The sequence below is a fragment of the Cylas formicarius genome, unplaced genomic scaffold, assembly GCF_029955315.1.
Source record: "Cylas formicarius isolate icCylForm1 unplaced genomic scaffold, icCylForm1.1 PGA_scaffold_4__25_contigs__length_36172078, whole genome shotgun sequence".
NCBI classification, from domain to species: domain Eukaryota; kingdom Metazoa; phylum Arthropoda; class Insecta; order Coleoptera; family Brentidae; genus Cylas; species Cylas formicarius.
Genome location: NW_026844334.1, coordinates 24,352,306 through 24,368,663, shown reverse-complemented (window position 1 = coordinate 24,368,663; position 16,358 = coordinate 24,352,306). Strand labels below are relative to the sequence as shown.

General features: G+C 32.6%; 1 protein-coding gene across 2 annotated transcripts in view; it reads left to right on the top strand.

Moving 5' to 3' along the window:
• Positions 1–472: 472 nt before the first annotated feature.
• The window catches only part of LOC132700671 (monocarboxylate transporter 2-like), a 49,339-nt gene continuing 33,453 nt past the window's right edge, over positions 473–16,358 (top strand). For both annotated transcript variants that reach the window (XM_060668151.1, XM_060668152.1), the window contains exons 1-2: positions 473–656; positions 16,092–16,349. In XM_060668151.1, coding sequence (XP_060524134.1) covers positions 16,230–16,349 — 120 coding nt within the window. In that variant the 5' untranslated portion in view covers positions 473–656; positions 16,092–16,229. The remainder of the gene's footprint in view (positions 657–16,091; positions 16,350–16,358) is intronic.

The following is a 16,358-nucleotide window of genomic DNA, read 5'->3' as shown; positions in this document are numbered from 1 at the left end:
AGCCCATATAGTTTAGTGTTTTTACAGAAAACCGTTTTTCAATGCTAGTTTTATGCTATTGCATCTTTTAGAAAATTAATAAACTTGCGCGGAGTGCCGTTGCTGAAACAATAGCATCATCCCTCTAATTTTTAAATATTGCTGAAAAACCGACTTTGAGGTATCTAACCGAAAACTTTCCCTACCTCTTCTCTCAAACACCTTTAGGGGAAACAAAAATATCGAGTTATCGGTTTTCCTCCACACATACGCTCAGATGAAATCAACACAAAATTATTGACGCTTATTGAATGAAGCTTTCTTTTAACGAAGTCTAGTCTCGCCGTGGTAGATAGGAAATATGTCTAAAAATTTTATTGCCCTCTTCATTTTAACTTCTTTTTCTGCGCACATTCTGAAAAGGAGAAGCAGCCAACTTTGGAGGCAACAGAAAAGTTCAGTCGCGAACCAGTTCAGTCGGTTTTAGTATTCCTGCAACTTTTGCGCGGTGAGAGTCTCATCGGTGGTCTCGTTTGCCGGCAACACCACACGTGTTTGCCGCCGATTCCTCGTTTTTCCGATTATCGAATATGCATTTTAGGGACAATTCAGAGAAATATTCCAGATTTCCCTAATACTGCTTAAAGAACATCCAGTTGATAGAAAACTTTCTTCCGGTAGGTAAATGATGAATGGATGCTGAATTTGGATGTGCTTCATTTAATTTTATATTAGTATAAAACTATTTCATTATTTTCTCTTTTCACTTTTTCGTAATTTTTTAAGGATTGTTATATTATTAATTTAGGTTTTGTGTGTATCATTCATTTTAAGTTATTGATTATGTGAAATTTATGATTTCGCTTTCAAAAATGCTTGAGAACTAATTAACTATATTTTAAAAATACTACAGTTTTAGAGTATACGGACAATTTCAAAACGATTTGAAAGATTAATCATTTTCATTAGATCTGGCCTCGTAAATAAAAAGTAAATCGTTGAAGATGGATGATTATTACTTGATTATTAATTTTGTCATTTGTTTTGCTGATTATCTAGTTATAAATTGGTATTATAATGAGGGTCACGTTTTCCAAATCATAATTTTGTAACAATTAAAAGGTTTTGAGGAATATGTATGGGTATTTGTAAGATTTGTGATATCTATATGATCGATTACTTTTCCTCGTTGATAAATGGAAAACATTATTTAAGTCAATTACGCTCGAAATTCCATCGGTATCACCGGCAGTTATTCCGTATAATAACATTTTTTCCAATTTAGTTGTAACGATTTAATTGGATAATCGTGCTTGATGTCGCCGGCAAATATATCATATTAGTCGCGGCATGCTTTTTTCAAATCGAAAATTTCTATTTATTTAACAAAGTTATTCCACGGCGATACGGTTTCATCTAGGTGTGAAGAGAATGTTGAGTATGACGACTTTCCAAGAAAAACTTTGCACAAAACGGCGGTCAGCAGACATTTCTTTGTTCTACTAATGTTTACCAACGGACTCTTAAAAGGGAAAGGCATTTTAGCATTCTCAAATACAATTTTTTCCGCACTATTTCTTCTGGAGGTATGTCATAATTATGTGGGTGCGATTTCCAGAAATCGCGATGTATACCTGGCAATATTTCGAAACAAATTTTAAAATGTGATTGCATACTTACACTATCACCTAATATATAATAAACAAAAGAATAATAAATAAATATATATGAGATATCAACGAAAAAAATAGAAAAAAAAAGGAAAAATTAAAATTTATTCTTAACTGAAAATTGACTAGAATAACTTTAAAATATTAAGTAAAAGGCAGTTAATAGTAATTACAGAGAACAGAGAGGAAAAAGGAGAGATATAAAATTTGTTTTCTAATTAAAGTCAGTGAAAACTATGATGATTTTGTGCTGGACATCTCAGAAACTATTTCAGCGGTAACTTGGTTCAAATTCAATTCACCCTGTACCTCTTACCTCACCAATATAAATTTAGATTACCAAAGTATACTTCTTTTGGCATATGCCATATTCTTTAGGCTGAATTTTTGCTAACTTTTTATATACCACACAACAACGATACAATATTTGTATAAAATTAAGAATTACCGATTTTCTTTTAACTGTTTCAAATTAACTATTTCTATTGTATAAAAATAGAAATTAGATTAAATTTGCAAAATACGTGAATACAATGAAATTAGTTTCTATTATACAGGGTATCTCATAAGAGTTTCAGAGCACCACCTTTATATTTTAAATATATATAATTATATATAATTAAAAATTTATTTCGTTAACGTAAAATTCTACATATTTGAAATAGTAAACACCTATCGAAAATTACCACATTTGTATATTCAATAACGATTTTTATACATAAAAGTCAATTTTTTTTAAATGGAAGGTCCGGTATATTTTGCATTTTACTGTGTATCATTCTTCAAGAAAGATTCAAGAAAAAGAATTTTATTAAACAGTAATTTGAATTAAAAATTTTTGTTCATTTTATCAACTAATAAAACTGGTGAATGCATTTGTAGCAAAATTTATAGTTATCTACGAGAAGGAAGAAAATGCAGTGCTCAGTTTTAGTTAGTTTATTAAAAAACGAAAAAGTTACAGCGAATCGAAATGTTATCGAGGTAAATTGAATGCTCTGTCGATTATATGAAGGCTCACAGGAACGCCACTGACTATTTTGATTCTGAGATAGCCAGTATTCAGCTACGCTCCAATTAACTTTTTGACATTAGACCATCATTCAAAGTTCCAAAATCGATATTTTCAATTTAGCGGTCGATTGAAACGTCAAAGCGTTTCAACAAACTGTCAGATTTTAATAAATATCACTGCGAGTAATTTAAAGATGTGTTGTTCTTAATGGGTCAGACTCTCCAAAACATTGCGTGGAAGCATTTATGGCGTGAGATATTTTTAACGTGCATAAAAATTAATGGAAATCACCGACGGACACATCGAGACGGAAATAAATCATATTATATTTTAGTCCCAATTTGTTGGTAAAATTTATTGTCGTTTGGCAAAGGAGGCAACATTCTTTTGGCCCGATTTCTTTTCGCGTACGGATTTTACATACAGGTCGTGTAAAGTGGTTGTTTATGTTACGTTGTAACGCCCACTCGGTTAATTTTAAATTCCATGAAGAAAAGAAATCATGCCGTAGTGACATTGTAAAGGTTCTTATTTTGAAATATTTCATATTTATTCTAAATGGATTCATGAGGCTCACCGTGCGTTGTTTGACAGGAACTTACTGACCATTTTCAGTTTAGAGGTCAGCCCGAAATTTCTATCAATGCTTGGGACAAGTCTATTGAATTTCCTTGCCATTGATAGACCGTGATGAGGGATATTAGGTGACACACAATAAAGTGATTCTTTGTTGTACCCTCAAATTGTGGAAAAGTTGCGTATTGCCGGTCCTGCCACTGAAAAATGTTTTTTGTGTATCGGAAACTTTTTTTTTGTCAAAAAGAAAACCGAAAGCCAGATAATTCAGTTTTTCCAGCATATTTGCGGAAGTACTTAACGGCATTTTTAGTTTTGTATAGCATTTTATTTTAGTAAAATAATTAAAAATTATCTGTTAGAATTAACGTATATTTTTTAAATAAAAAAATGAAAATGCATATCAATTTATAAACTAAATATTATTTACAAATGTCACAAATATATCTCCTGCGGCGCCGGGACATTGTTCGCGAGCCCATTGATTGCACATGTAGCATAATTCTGCTCTCTGGTCACCGGAGAAGCCATATGTTGCACCATGGTCAGGCAAATAATTATTTTTGGGTATTTCCTTTATTCAAGCCTAATGCTCTTAGTATTATGTTTGATATAAACTTCGGCTTGTTTCGTGGCATGATGACTTACAAAAAAAACACTATCCATATAAAAAAGAAATAGTTTATTAAGACTTGGTTCGAATATCAGTCTTGTCCCATTACAGACCCACGCTAGGGAGCATATTAACAACATTCCACCTGATTATTTATTCTATGTCACTAAGTATTTAGGTTAGTTTTCATTTTTGAATATCAAATCCTGGTATCAATTCTAACGTACTAACACACCAAATATCTAGATTACTACAACTACAATACTACAAAGATATTTACAGTAAAAACAATTTTGTAAATACACAAATAAGCATGTTTCTAAAGACTGTACGAAATTTATGGATGTCGCTACCTACTCTAGTGGAAGTATATTGGGCGCCCAAGTTCAGGACTCATATTCGGACCACTCCCGCTAAGTTTGTTTTAATTTGAGCCGCCTTGTATGCTTTATATTTTTGAGCTCTAAGTGGCTAGAATCGTGCAGCTTGTAAACTGGTTTAGTGAAAATATAAATAATCTAACATGAAATAATAATTTGTAATAGTTCCTATTAACATTTAATATTTAATCTGTACTTTTTTTAGGACAGTTATCTTTTCCGTTGGGTAGGGAATATAAAAATAAGGTTTTATTTGTAAAAACTGTTAGTCATATGTCAAAGCTTAAGACTACATCCATATTTGCAAAAAGGGTCTGAGATACAGATTTTCAATCAATTGAACTCTGGATTAACCAAGATTGCATAGATGTATTGTGATTTTTGCTATTTACAGATATGTGGTACAGTTTGTAATTATATTTTATAATACTGTTTCATTTTGTAAAGAACAAATGGTCTCAGAACACTTTTGTCGTAAAACGCAAGCGAGAATTACAGTACATATTTCAATACCACCCAAAACGGCGACGGCAATACTAACTTTACATACAATATAACTAAATATAGAATTTTGTGTGAACAGCGCATATGTTTCTGTGCAATTTTGACTGATTTCTAAATGTAAGGTAGCAAAATCTCTACCAGAATATATCAACATTTTAGTAACAAATAGCACTGTTATTTATTGAAAAAGCACCGCAAATAGTTTTCCGAGGGTATGTATATGATAATTAAGTTAGTAATACAGTCTTTCTTTAAGTATCTGATAAAATTCAAAAGATAGTGCAGTAGTTCTTATATTTTATCCATCAAAATTCCCGATGCATTGTGTGTATACGACAGAACATTTTGGTTTTTTGTGGACAGCGACATATTTCAATTGATAACGACCAACTCTCGTGCATCTGCCCAGCAGAGTTTATAAGGAATATTTTGCCCTTTTTGTTCTCCCAACGTTTCTGCGAACGAAGCTTGACAAATTGATTCAAATTTCTTTTATTCGGTCTTTCTCTTTTTGTCAGAGCGCCGGGAAACATTATTATTGGTTTACATTTGAACAAATGAACATTTCGGTAATCGGCATTTGATTTTAAATTCTACTTTTCGTTAATAAACAAGAAATTTTTGATAACATCTCAATTTTCGATTTTTTTCGTTTGTCTGCTCCGTTTAGGTACTTTAGGTTATGAGCAAACGGGTCGATAAATTTGCATGCTCTTTCGCAAGAATGAATGCGAAGAAATCAGACGTAATAAAACTTCATGCGTGACAAATTTAGGCCGTATAAGACGAAAAATTTATTAATACGTTAAAAGAACAGGATTTCAATATGCGATTTGGTTTTCCGACCGGTTTCAAGGAGAGCGAGGACGTTAAAATTTTCTTCATGGCGTTTTTATGAGACAGTTTTGCCTTTTTAGAGGGCTCAAAATCAAGCTGACTAGTTTCCTTTATTTATGAAATCCAGTATGCTTAGTTTTTATTGAATATTTGACAATAAACAACAACTAAAATTACCATCTTTTTGTTCTTGTTGTTTGTGTTTGTTAGATGAATTTGTTAGTTTTTCTGTACATTTTCACAAAACAACATGAATACATTTTAGAAATGTACATGACACGGTACTGATATTTAGCTGATAATTTATATTTTATAAAAAATATGTTCACGATCATTTAATTAATACAAAAATTTCATTATTAGATTATTAATTAATCACCAGTGAGAACAAAAATACATGACATAAAAAATCACAGTTAAAACAGAATCATCCATATACATGGACGTTTGGACAAAAGTGGAGCAAGTGCTTGAATGATAGCATTTGTATCAAACGAATAAACAAAACGAAATTAAACGACGTTGTTGTTGGTTATTGATTAATCGTCAGAGGCAAAACAAATAATGTCTTATAATTTGGATTGATATAAAAAAATTAGTTACTCACCGTAAAATTTGAACGTGGGTTATAGTTTTAATTACAGTCCTACTTGTAACTGCGGATATCTGAGTAGGTATTTCGTGATCCTTTGCTGTTCAAATATATGTGGTGCAGTTTGCATTGTATTTGTATTATATTTGTATTTGTATTTTATAGTAATGTACTTTATGCATGGTTTGTCTACATTTTATGTTATTATAAAAAATAAAAATTTTATGACCATAACTTCTTATATTTTATAATGCATATGTGTATTATGTGATAAATTAAAATGTGCAAAAAGTATAATAAACGCAACTTTAGCCACGAGTTTGTTTTGAGACTAGCGGAACGAATGTTTAATAATCGAATGTCTATGACAATTAGTTTTTGAGTTTACAAAAAAACAGGAATACATTCACAGAGTGACTTGTCCCGTGACTAAAGTGTCAGGACTTCCCGAAGAAGCCTCTCGCAGGGTTTAATGAAGCAGATGTCTTAAAGTGACACTGCACACGCCCTGCATAATAGAACAGGGAAAAAAGAATATTCCCCCAAAAGAATGTGCTAAGCATGGGATCTTAATAAACAACTTTTTCAGCAGCTATAAACTTCTTCGGGATATGCAATTGAAGACAATAACAGTCAGCAATAAAATTTTATTAAGACGAAATAAGTTATTAATATATAGGACGGACTAAGTAAAATTATTAAATTACAATGACAATATAACTGTTTCTTATATTTCAAATTACACTACTGTCACAGTTTCAGGTTAAAAAATAAATATTACAATATTAGCAATTTTCCAACTAGTATCACTAAATGTTACTATGGAAAAAAAATCATGTTATTATTTGAGTCCAAATTAGTTGAAGAATTTAAGCCATGAAGTAATCGGAAGGCAAAAAATGGTGATGGTTATCTTATATTTTCTCTGACGTTGCTGTGTTTGGCACAACATATTTTTTATCTACATTACCTTTGTCATTTAGCGCTATTATAAGAATAATTATTAATAATGTTAAGCAACCCCAAGAATAGAACGCATTTTTTAAGGATTAAAACATATAATTTTTTGTTATTTATTCATTTACATTTTTGAAGTACAAGTACCAAATTACATTCCTCGTCCCCTTCTATTAGTAATACGCAATATTGAAAAATTTTCACTGTTATCGGCACGTATCAGAATTCTCAAGCATTCGTGAAATATTCAGTTGCAACCTGCATCTTACGAATTGGTATTAGCTTTAGATTTTATCCGCGTGTCTACTTGCTATACAATTAGCGTTGCTTCAACTATTTCAGTTAGTTTACGGTGCCTTTGTCGGGCAAGACAAGTGTAAAATTCAAAGGATATCGCCGGATCGTGAACGCGAGTTGCCTCGAGGATAAATACATACAGGAGAAGAATGAGCCGTCAATATATCAAGTCCAACAAAGCGTGGAATACAAACAAGACCGCATAGATGGAATTCCGAAAATTACTCTAATGATTTCTTCGGTATTATTAACGGAAAGATGAGTCCGAAGCGTTTAATATCGTAGCCCATTTGCTACAATGAAGGTCGGTGACCGACTTTTACCGAGGATTATCATTTATATAGATTTTTAAAATTAGAAAATACGGGAGAGCGGTTTACATATCTATTCGATGCAATTGTTCCGAGAAAGCGTGGGATCGATCCAGGAACCTAGTTATTTCACTTTACGCGACACTCTTTCCGCTACTGTTTTCAATATTGGAACTGCTGAGAGTCCAGTTTTATGGCAAAAGCAGAAATTTGTTTAGTTTTATTGTTCTAGAGAGTACGAATGTTTAGAAAGTGCTTCATTTTTGGGTGTTCCATACAAAACAAAAACGCTTCTATGCGTTTTCGTGTATTTGTGACATTTCCAGTATTCACTTCTTCCATCTTCTTTTGCCGTGTTTTAATACAAATTGTTCGATAACTATTTAACGATATAAGAAGTTTGAAGATGAAGATGAAGATGACTATTTCAACTTTACGTTGTAACTTTCTCAGATTGTTTTTGATCTGAGGTGAGGTAAGATCGCGTTCAGTTCAATTAAAGCAAATATTTTCATACCTGATATGTAATATGCGGTTAAGAAAGTTACAAAAGTTCGATTCTGTTTTAACTGTGATTTTTTATATCTTGTATTGTTTGTTCTCACTGGTGATTAATTAGTAATATAATAAGGAAATATTATATTTTTTATATAATACAATTTGTCGTTGAGAGGGGACCTACAATATATCAGCTAAATGTCATATCCATTTCTAAAATTTATCTATAAATTATTTTTTTTGTTGCAGTAAATAATTTAATCTAATTACCCCATAAATTCTCATTTCTATGATCAAACTAAAAAAAAATACTTTTCTGGATAATGTTTTAAGTTAACACTAAATTCCGGTTCAAGAACTTTTGTCTTTGAAAATTAACGAAAGGCGATCTAGATTTAAAAAACGTTTCGAAAGTATGTCATCTGAGTACTGTTTACAAACATGGAGTTGATTAAATAGTGCAAAGAGTTTACATGAATTTATTGTATGTCAGTACCATAGAACGGAAAAATTTGTTTCTCGTTCTTGACGCTTTGAAGTTTTAGTAAAATCCTTCCAGGCTTTTATTTATCAACCCACGTTATTTATCTTTAAATATATGGACTTCAATATTTTTTATACTCCCTACTTCATGACACACAGCGACAGTAGTGTAATTTGAAATATAAGGAACAGTTGCGTTTTCATTCCATTTTAAGGTTAACATTTCATTGCATCGAATCTGTGAATATGCGTTTATTAAACACTCCCTACGATCGTGCCAAAACAAACTAGTTACTAAAGACTCGTTGCAATGATTGCATGGTATACTATTATTCATTTTTTAGATGCCTCCTTTAATGCAATTGCAAATACGCATTTTTGCCTTATTTAATTTGAATGAACACAGGCATTAGATTGCTACTGGAATCTAAAAAATGAAAACAATAATTTGAAATTATTTCACACAAAATTTTCAACACTGATGGCAATTTTCCAAAAATTTTGATTTCTTATGAACTACTCGTAAATTTTCTAGTTCCATGATGTCTTATTGGTGAAGGTAAAATTTTTGGGTTCGAACAATTGAATTAGAAATGTTAATGACTCGTAAACAAACTTATTTGACCTACAAGAGAAGCTGATAGATAGCCCCGCGAAGATAGTTTTCGGCTTTTAATGGCGAAGATACGAAAAGCAATGACTGAAAAATTGAATCTTAAACCAAAATGTTCGTAATGACAAAGCCCACGAACTTTAAACGATAACGGTGAATTTTAACATCGATCAATTAGAAAACTTTTTTAAGGTTATTAACCACTGGTTTTTACTAGATGTTTAATCGGCGATTTTAATGGAGATAATTTTAAATTGAACTCGACGTGTTACTTTATAGATATGTAAATGAAATTCGAGCTTCTCGAAAGTTGCCTGCGTTGGTTAATATAGTTCATCGTATGGACTGGGTTCGGCTTTTCATAATGGGCACATCTAAATTAGATCGAGATTAAAATCGACCATTTAAATAACAAACGTTATTATACAATTCAAAATGTAAAAGGAAACATTTTATATGTCAGATTTGAAATGAATTTTGTTGAATTTTGATTTTGCAAACCATTGTTGTTTGTTAGATGAAAATGGCCATGAAAAACAATGCGAAAATCGGAGTCGATATTTGCTGTTTTTGCATGGATTATTATGTTCGAAGTCTCCGAATTGTGTTGAATTTAAGCATTTATAAAGTGGTAGAAATGGTTGTAACTCTTGATAAAAACAATTATTAATAACTTATAATCTGAAATTAAACCAACAAGTTAAAGTATAATATGCTAGTTTCATCGGCACAAACATTGCCGATTTATCAATAAAATTTTCTTTACTGGAAATCTTTATTTAAATTATTTTTTCTTAGTGGTTCATCTAGGAAGTCGGTCGGCACGGGTTGAACCAAATTACATTTTGTACATAGAGTGGTAAGGCTTTTAGACGTTTTAATTGGACTGTTGTTAAGTGTCAAGTGTCATTTCTGAATTGCCTAGTCAAATTCTATCAAAATGTTTTAAATAGCATATTGCAATTGTTGAAGATAATTGTGTAAATGTCGGTTTTTTACTTCGTTTTCATTGAATTCATAAATTTTAAATTCGAAGCTAAAACTTTCCTTTCAAATAATAATATTTGCTGCAAAGTCAAAATTATTGAAGTGAATTAAAAAGGAAAATGTCAGAAAAGTCACCTCATTCACTTACTAAAAAGTTTAAGGTCTCCACTACAACGTCGAGTGCATTCAATTTTAGGTTAATAATTTTAATTTAACCAGTATATTATTATTATGTGGTCAATATTTCTCTATAACTTTTTGATTCGCCATAAATAACTATAGTAATAATTCTGTATCAATTCATTTTCAGCCGTGAGTCATATTTTGATTCTATAAGCAAAAATGATAATAGCAACGTTTGTGTTTTCATCTGTTCGTTGTTCGACGGCAAAAGAAGTTGTTGATCCAAACTCATCTTCGTCGAATGCACCATAATCTATTTTGACGTTACAATCGAAACTAAAAGTAACTTTCGCCACATGTTTGTCAAAGTTGCCCAGACGTTACGAATTCTCTGATAATTCAATAAATTTCGTACGGACTAAGTTCTTAAATTTCACATAAATGTTTTTCGTAGTCCAGACGAGGAAGCTTTAAAGCCCAGTATAGGAGATAACAAGTGGGAATGCAGCGAAAGTCAAACGTTAAAACTTTATTGAAGACTCATTTCGGTTTCTTGCTTTTTCCCTTCTTAACGTTTTCGAAAATGTTTCGTAATTTCATATAATCACAGAGCGTTGGCAAAAGTAGGAAGCGGCGTCAGGGTTGCATTTTCTTTGAGTGCCGAACCAAATCTCCCAAAATGCACTATTTTATTGTAAGACTGTAATTAATGGATTTATAAGTAAGCAAAAGCCGAGCAAATTGCAACTGGAGTTGGGAACATTTAACTATTTTTGTTGGTCGAAACCGAGAAAAACAAGTAAAGCTTAAGTGGACGAGGCGAGATTATCCCGGGAGTAAATACCCGCGATTTACTAGTAATCTATTTCGAAACGAGAACAGAAAACCCATCAGTTAAATTAAATATAGGGTGGTGGAAAGATATAGATATAGATTATTTATACCGTGTTAATTTATTGGTCAGTGGAATTGGTCGGTACCAAAATGACTTTGTGAATATTTACGTACATATCTATTTATTCTTAAAATAAGAACAGGGAAAGGCAAAAATGTAAACCTTTATCTACCTACGCAATATAGGTAAAACTTGATGCAAAAAAATTGCTGTTCTCATGAAATGGTAACATGGCAACGCGCACTTTTCCACTACGAGGAAACGAGCGATCCGTTCGGCCCTATCTGCGTGTAGAAAAAATCGAGAACGCGGTAACTAGTGCCCATCAATCGAGAGACGACGGAAACATTCGACCATCATCGCTATAAGCCATTGCGTTCTATAAAAGTGAAAAAAACTGCTCCACAGAAAGCAGTTAGTAGTCAAGAGGAAGATGCAGAGTGCGGTATTTGGATGATCTTATTAGTAGTGCTTGCATAGTGTGTACATATATAGTTTTAGTTCTTATTGACTTTAATTGTTATTTTAGACGAAATAAATTTTCAGTTCGTTAAGTTCCACTCGGAGTAAGTTCTTCTAATTCACCCTCGCCTTTAACGAACCCGAACGATCTTAGTTATTTAAAAAAAGTAGCAATATTGAACAATTGCTGGGATCTATTACGACCTTAGCAGGGCGTTTGAGTAGTTTCTTTGTTTTTATGGAACTAGAGGTGCTGTTATTTATACATTTTTCTTTCAATATTAAAGATTACGATTTGCGCCACATTTGGCTTGGTGTTATATTTTCTATTTTATATTTCTATAATTATATACATGATTAAGTTACCTATAAAAGAACCCATTAGCTAACTAACTAACCAAAACTAACTAAGTTTAAAGAAAAATTTAGATATTAATGTTATTCCTGACAAGGAAAGTTAGATTTTTTATTATCTCTATCAGTTCATGATGATATATACTTGTATTATTAAGTTTGATCCTTATCAACAAAAAATAATCTTATCAAGATTGTTTGAAAGTAAAAAAGCAAAAAGGCCTAACGTGTGCTGGAAATTTTTCACCTGAAGAATGTGCCGCCGCGATGGCACTTGTGGAAACAGGCGTTCCGCAAGTTCACGTGGCTTTTCCGCTTTAATGTGATACAATCTGGTAGAAAGTAAAGAAGACCTGGACGAAACATGGTGACAACGAAAAGTCAAGATCGATTTTTGCAGGCACTACGAAATCATTTTATCTTTAGTTTGCCCAGGCACACTAAAATTGGGGAAAGCGATGATTACCGGAGAAGAGGGTACAAACACCCTGGCGAACGATACGCTCAATGCAACATTGTCGAAACCGTCAGCTACGGAATCGGCTCTGCTATTGTATGAGGTCGTAGTTCTAATTCAGGAATTTCATTTAGCACGTGACGGATACATCGGAGAGATTTTAGAACCCCCTGTTAATCCATTTGGCTCCATATGAACCCCATTGGATACTGAGACAATATGATTCAACAAGTTAGAACCTTAATTTTTTTTTCAAAGAAACTTCCACAGGCTACTGTAATACTTTTTACAAAACTTCTAGGTTCCTCCTGTGTCGGTTTTTGCCCTGAATATCAGGAAAAGGTTCAATATATTCTTACACATGGATCATATTGTCAACAAGATTCTACGTCATCTATGGATCGTAACCTTAAATCTGTTATTAACGCTTCTTCATTATCAGACTCCTTGAAAAAATCTTTACCCCCCATGACTCTAAAATTCCTCGTCCCTACGGACTCCCAAAGATCCACAAACCAGGATTACCTCCTCGACCTAATGTCAGCACCATTAGTTCTCCAACACATTCTCTAGCAAAATATTAAAACTATTAAAACCCCTTTCTGACAGTTTCGTACTTAATTCCTTTCACTTCATTGAACAATTAAAAAGCATTACACACACACAGATACACAAGATATTCTAGTTAGTTTCTCCTATTCCTGAAACTCTCAACATCATTTTAGATATATTAAAGTTCGAGAATCTGGAACCAAACCTTCTCACCTTAATTGAATTTTTGAACAAATGTCGGGAAAACCTATAGGTTCTCCACTATCACTAGTCATATATATTTATATATTTATGGAAGCCTTTGAGAAGACACCTTTCATCAAAAACCAAAATTATGGAAACGCTACGTCGATGTTATTATTTGGCCTCATGGTCAAGAAACCCTAGCAGATTTTCTTAAACATTTAAACTCTATACACCCTCACATACGTTTTACCATTGACTTGGAAACTAATAATAACCTTCCATTCTTAGATATTCTTCTCAATAGAAAATCAGACCTAACATTGGGTCATTGTGTTTACAGAGAAGCTTCGCACACATACCTTAATGCATGGTCACATCACCATCCGGCCCAAAAATCATCGGTTATCAAGTTTCTTGTTTACAGAGCCATAAAACTATCTCAGCCCGAGTCACTTAACTCAAAATTAAAACAGCTCTTCTCTCTAATAATTTCCACATTAAGGATATTAAGCGTTCCATCAAAAAATACACTTCACCACAACCTTCCAATAGCAGAGGTCAAAAGCAACCCTACACTTCCCATTGTGGTCCTTACATTCAAAACATCACAGTTCTAAAGAAGTATAATGTCAAAACCAGATTTACCACTTGTCCAAAATTCTCCCAACATCTTCGGTCCGTCAAAGACAAAATTCTATTTGAGATGCCAGATTACAGCATTCCATGTATATGCGGCAAAGAACTAGGCTCAAAGAACGCGAAAGAGTCTTACGACTAAGACAAATAAACTCATCAGCTCTGGCCGAATACAATCACGAAACCGGAAATAAAATGTTATTCGATAAAACTAATATTCTTGCATGTAATCAATTCTTCTACCAACGGAAAATCCGAGAGTCTATAGAAATATATAAACAACCTTAACAATCTTAACCGCGACCTATCACCAATATGGGAATCAGTCATCTGAGACTGTATTTATGCCCCTCATTTAGCTACGTCCCCCTCAAACAATATATAAGCAGGTACAGAGTAAAATGCGAGCCAGTTTCAGTCAAAGCAGATAGCCATCATATATATACAAGAAGAGGAACGCACTATTTATTGTCCGAGTATACCTATATATCATTTGAAACTGTCTCAATTTTTTTAACATTTAACACTTCCTCCTGAGCATATGTTTAATATTTTCATAACGACCCTTCCAATTAATAGTGACTCTACATGTCTCGGCATATCTTTATTATACGGAATATCTTTATTATGCATTAGTAAAATTGAAGAATAATGATGTCTGATTTTTTATTATTTTAGATTCTTCATAGTGGCACCAACATTTCTTTTAGTCATTCTTACCACCAATCCTAACCTACGAAACAAACATAGGTTGGTTTTCAAATCCATTTCGGTTTAGTTAAATATGATAACTGAAACCAAAAGATATAGCTAAACCGTATTATACCAGTACTTTATCATTTTATTTCATTTGTATTCTTAACTCAATTTCGATTAATTTGAAAAACATGAAACTTACTTCATACGTATTGTTTTTTAATTAATTCTAACTGGATAAAGCTGGTCCCGAGTGTCCTAGAGAAGATACTTATTTGGGATAAATTTTCTTCTTGCGTCTGACCGGCGTGATTTATCGGCCTTCCTAAACTCAACGTAATTAATCGGAAGTTGTTAGAATTTTAAGTACATAATTTATCGAACGTTATGCTGCATAGTCAATTTGTTGGTATGTTATGGAAAACTTCATCTTCGGTCTCAGTCGTTAATTTTTTTCCGAACCAAAAATTGATTACGCACCTACAAAATATGAGAGAAATAAAATGAATTAATGGTCCAATTTGTGAAAAGCTTTTTCGAGAAGTAGTTGACATAATCTTTTATAACCGAGTATATTGTTTGAAATAAATATCAGTTTATTGTCGGCGATTCGGTCGATAAATTTAAGGCGAAATAATATGGACCATAAAAGGACAAGTTGCGAACGATTTACTTCATTTGGTTTGATAGAAATTCTAAAGATTGCTCCGCAGTTCGGTTTATAGAGATATTTCGACGTATATAGAAACTCAATATGATCTTAAAGTGGTTGAATTTGACATAAACTGCTTTCGTTCTTTAGTTTATGAATATTTTCATGTACACATTCGACAATACACATTATTCCACTATCGCGTAACAACTAAAATTATAAAAAAATTAAGTTAGTCTTATAAACTCCTAACGCGTTTTAAGTTAAAGACTGCAAAAGGTTGTTGGTGTAGTTTTTTTTTAATTCTATTCGATCAGCATTCCGTATGTTACTAAAGTTCGTTTCAGAAATATTCATTCATTGCATGATCGCAATAAAATTAGACTTAACCTTTTGTATGCAGGTCCGACTATTGCAATTTCTTTACTATGCCAATATAGGTATGTTATCTTTAATAATAGGAGTATCCAGGATGTTTTTTAATGTGTTCAAAGTATTTTTAAGAAAAAAAAACTTTAAAACATAGGTCCGCAAGAGTTTCGTTTCTGAGATGCAGGGTCTTAAAGTTCCAAGAAAGAAATTATTGTACATAGTTAAAATGATTATTATTTTAATGGTGATTTAAATTTATCTTAGCCAATTTAGTACATTAGTACTCTTATCCCTCAAAGGGCATAGACTAACTTGAACTTGACTTGTTTATTTTTAATCAGTGAAATTTTCTTTTTTCAGTAACTTACTAACTTTTTTAAATCTACGTGTTTAGTTGCAGAGCAACATCGCGTGTGGATTAGATTTTCGTTTCCAAGTCAACAATTCCACTAGGTAGACTTATGGTCGAGAAGGATGTCGCATCTTCTGATTTCATCAGCTAATTCTAAGCGGGCACGGATGATTTTAATAGATGGCGGTTACCGACGACGAATTGTCTTGTGAAGACCAGCCGCGGAGAAATTGCTTGTCCCGCTCAAGAAGCTTGCCTCAATTATCGCACCATGATTCGGGCCTTGGAAGTTACTATGGGGTTTGTTCC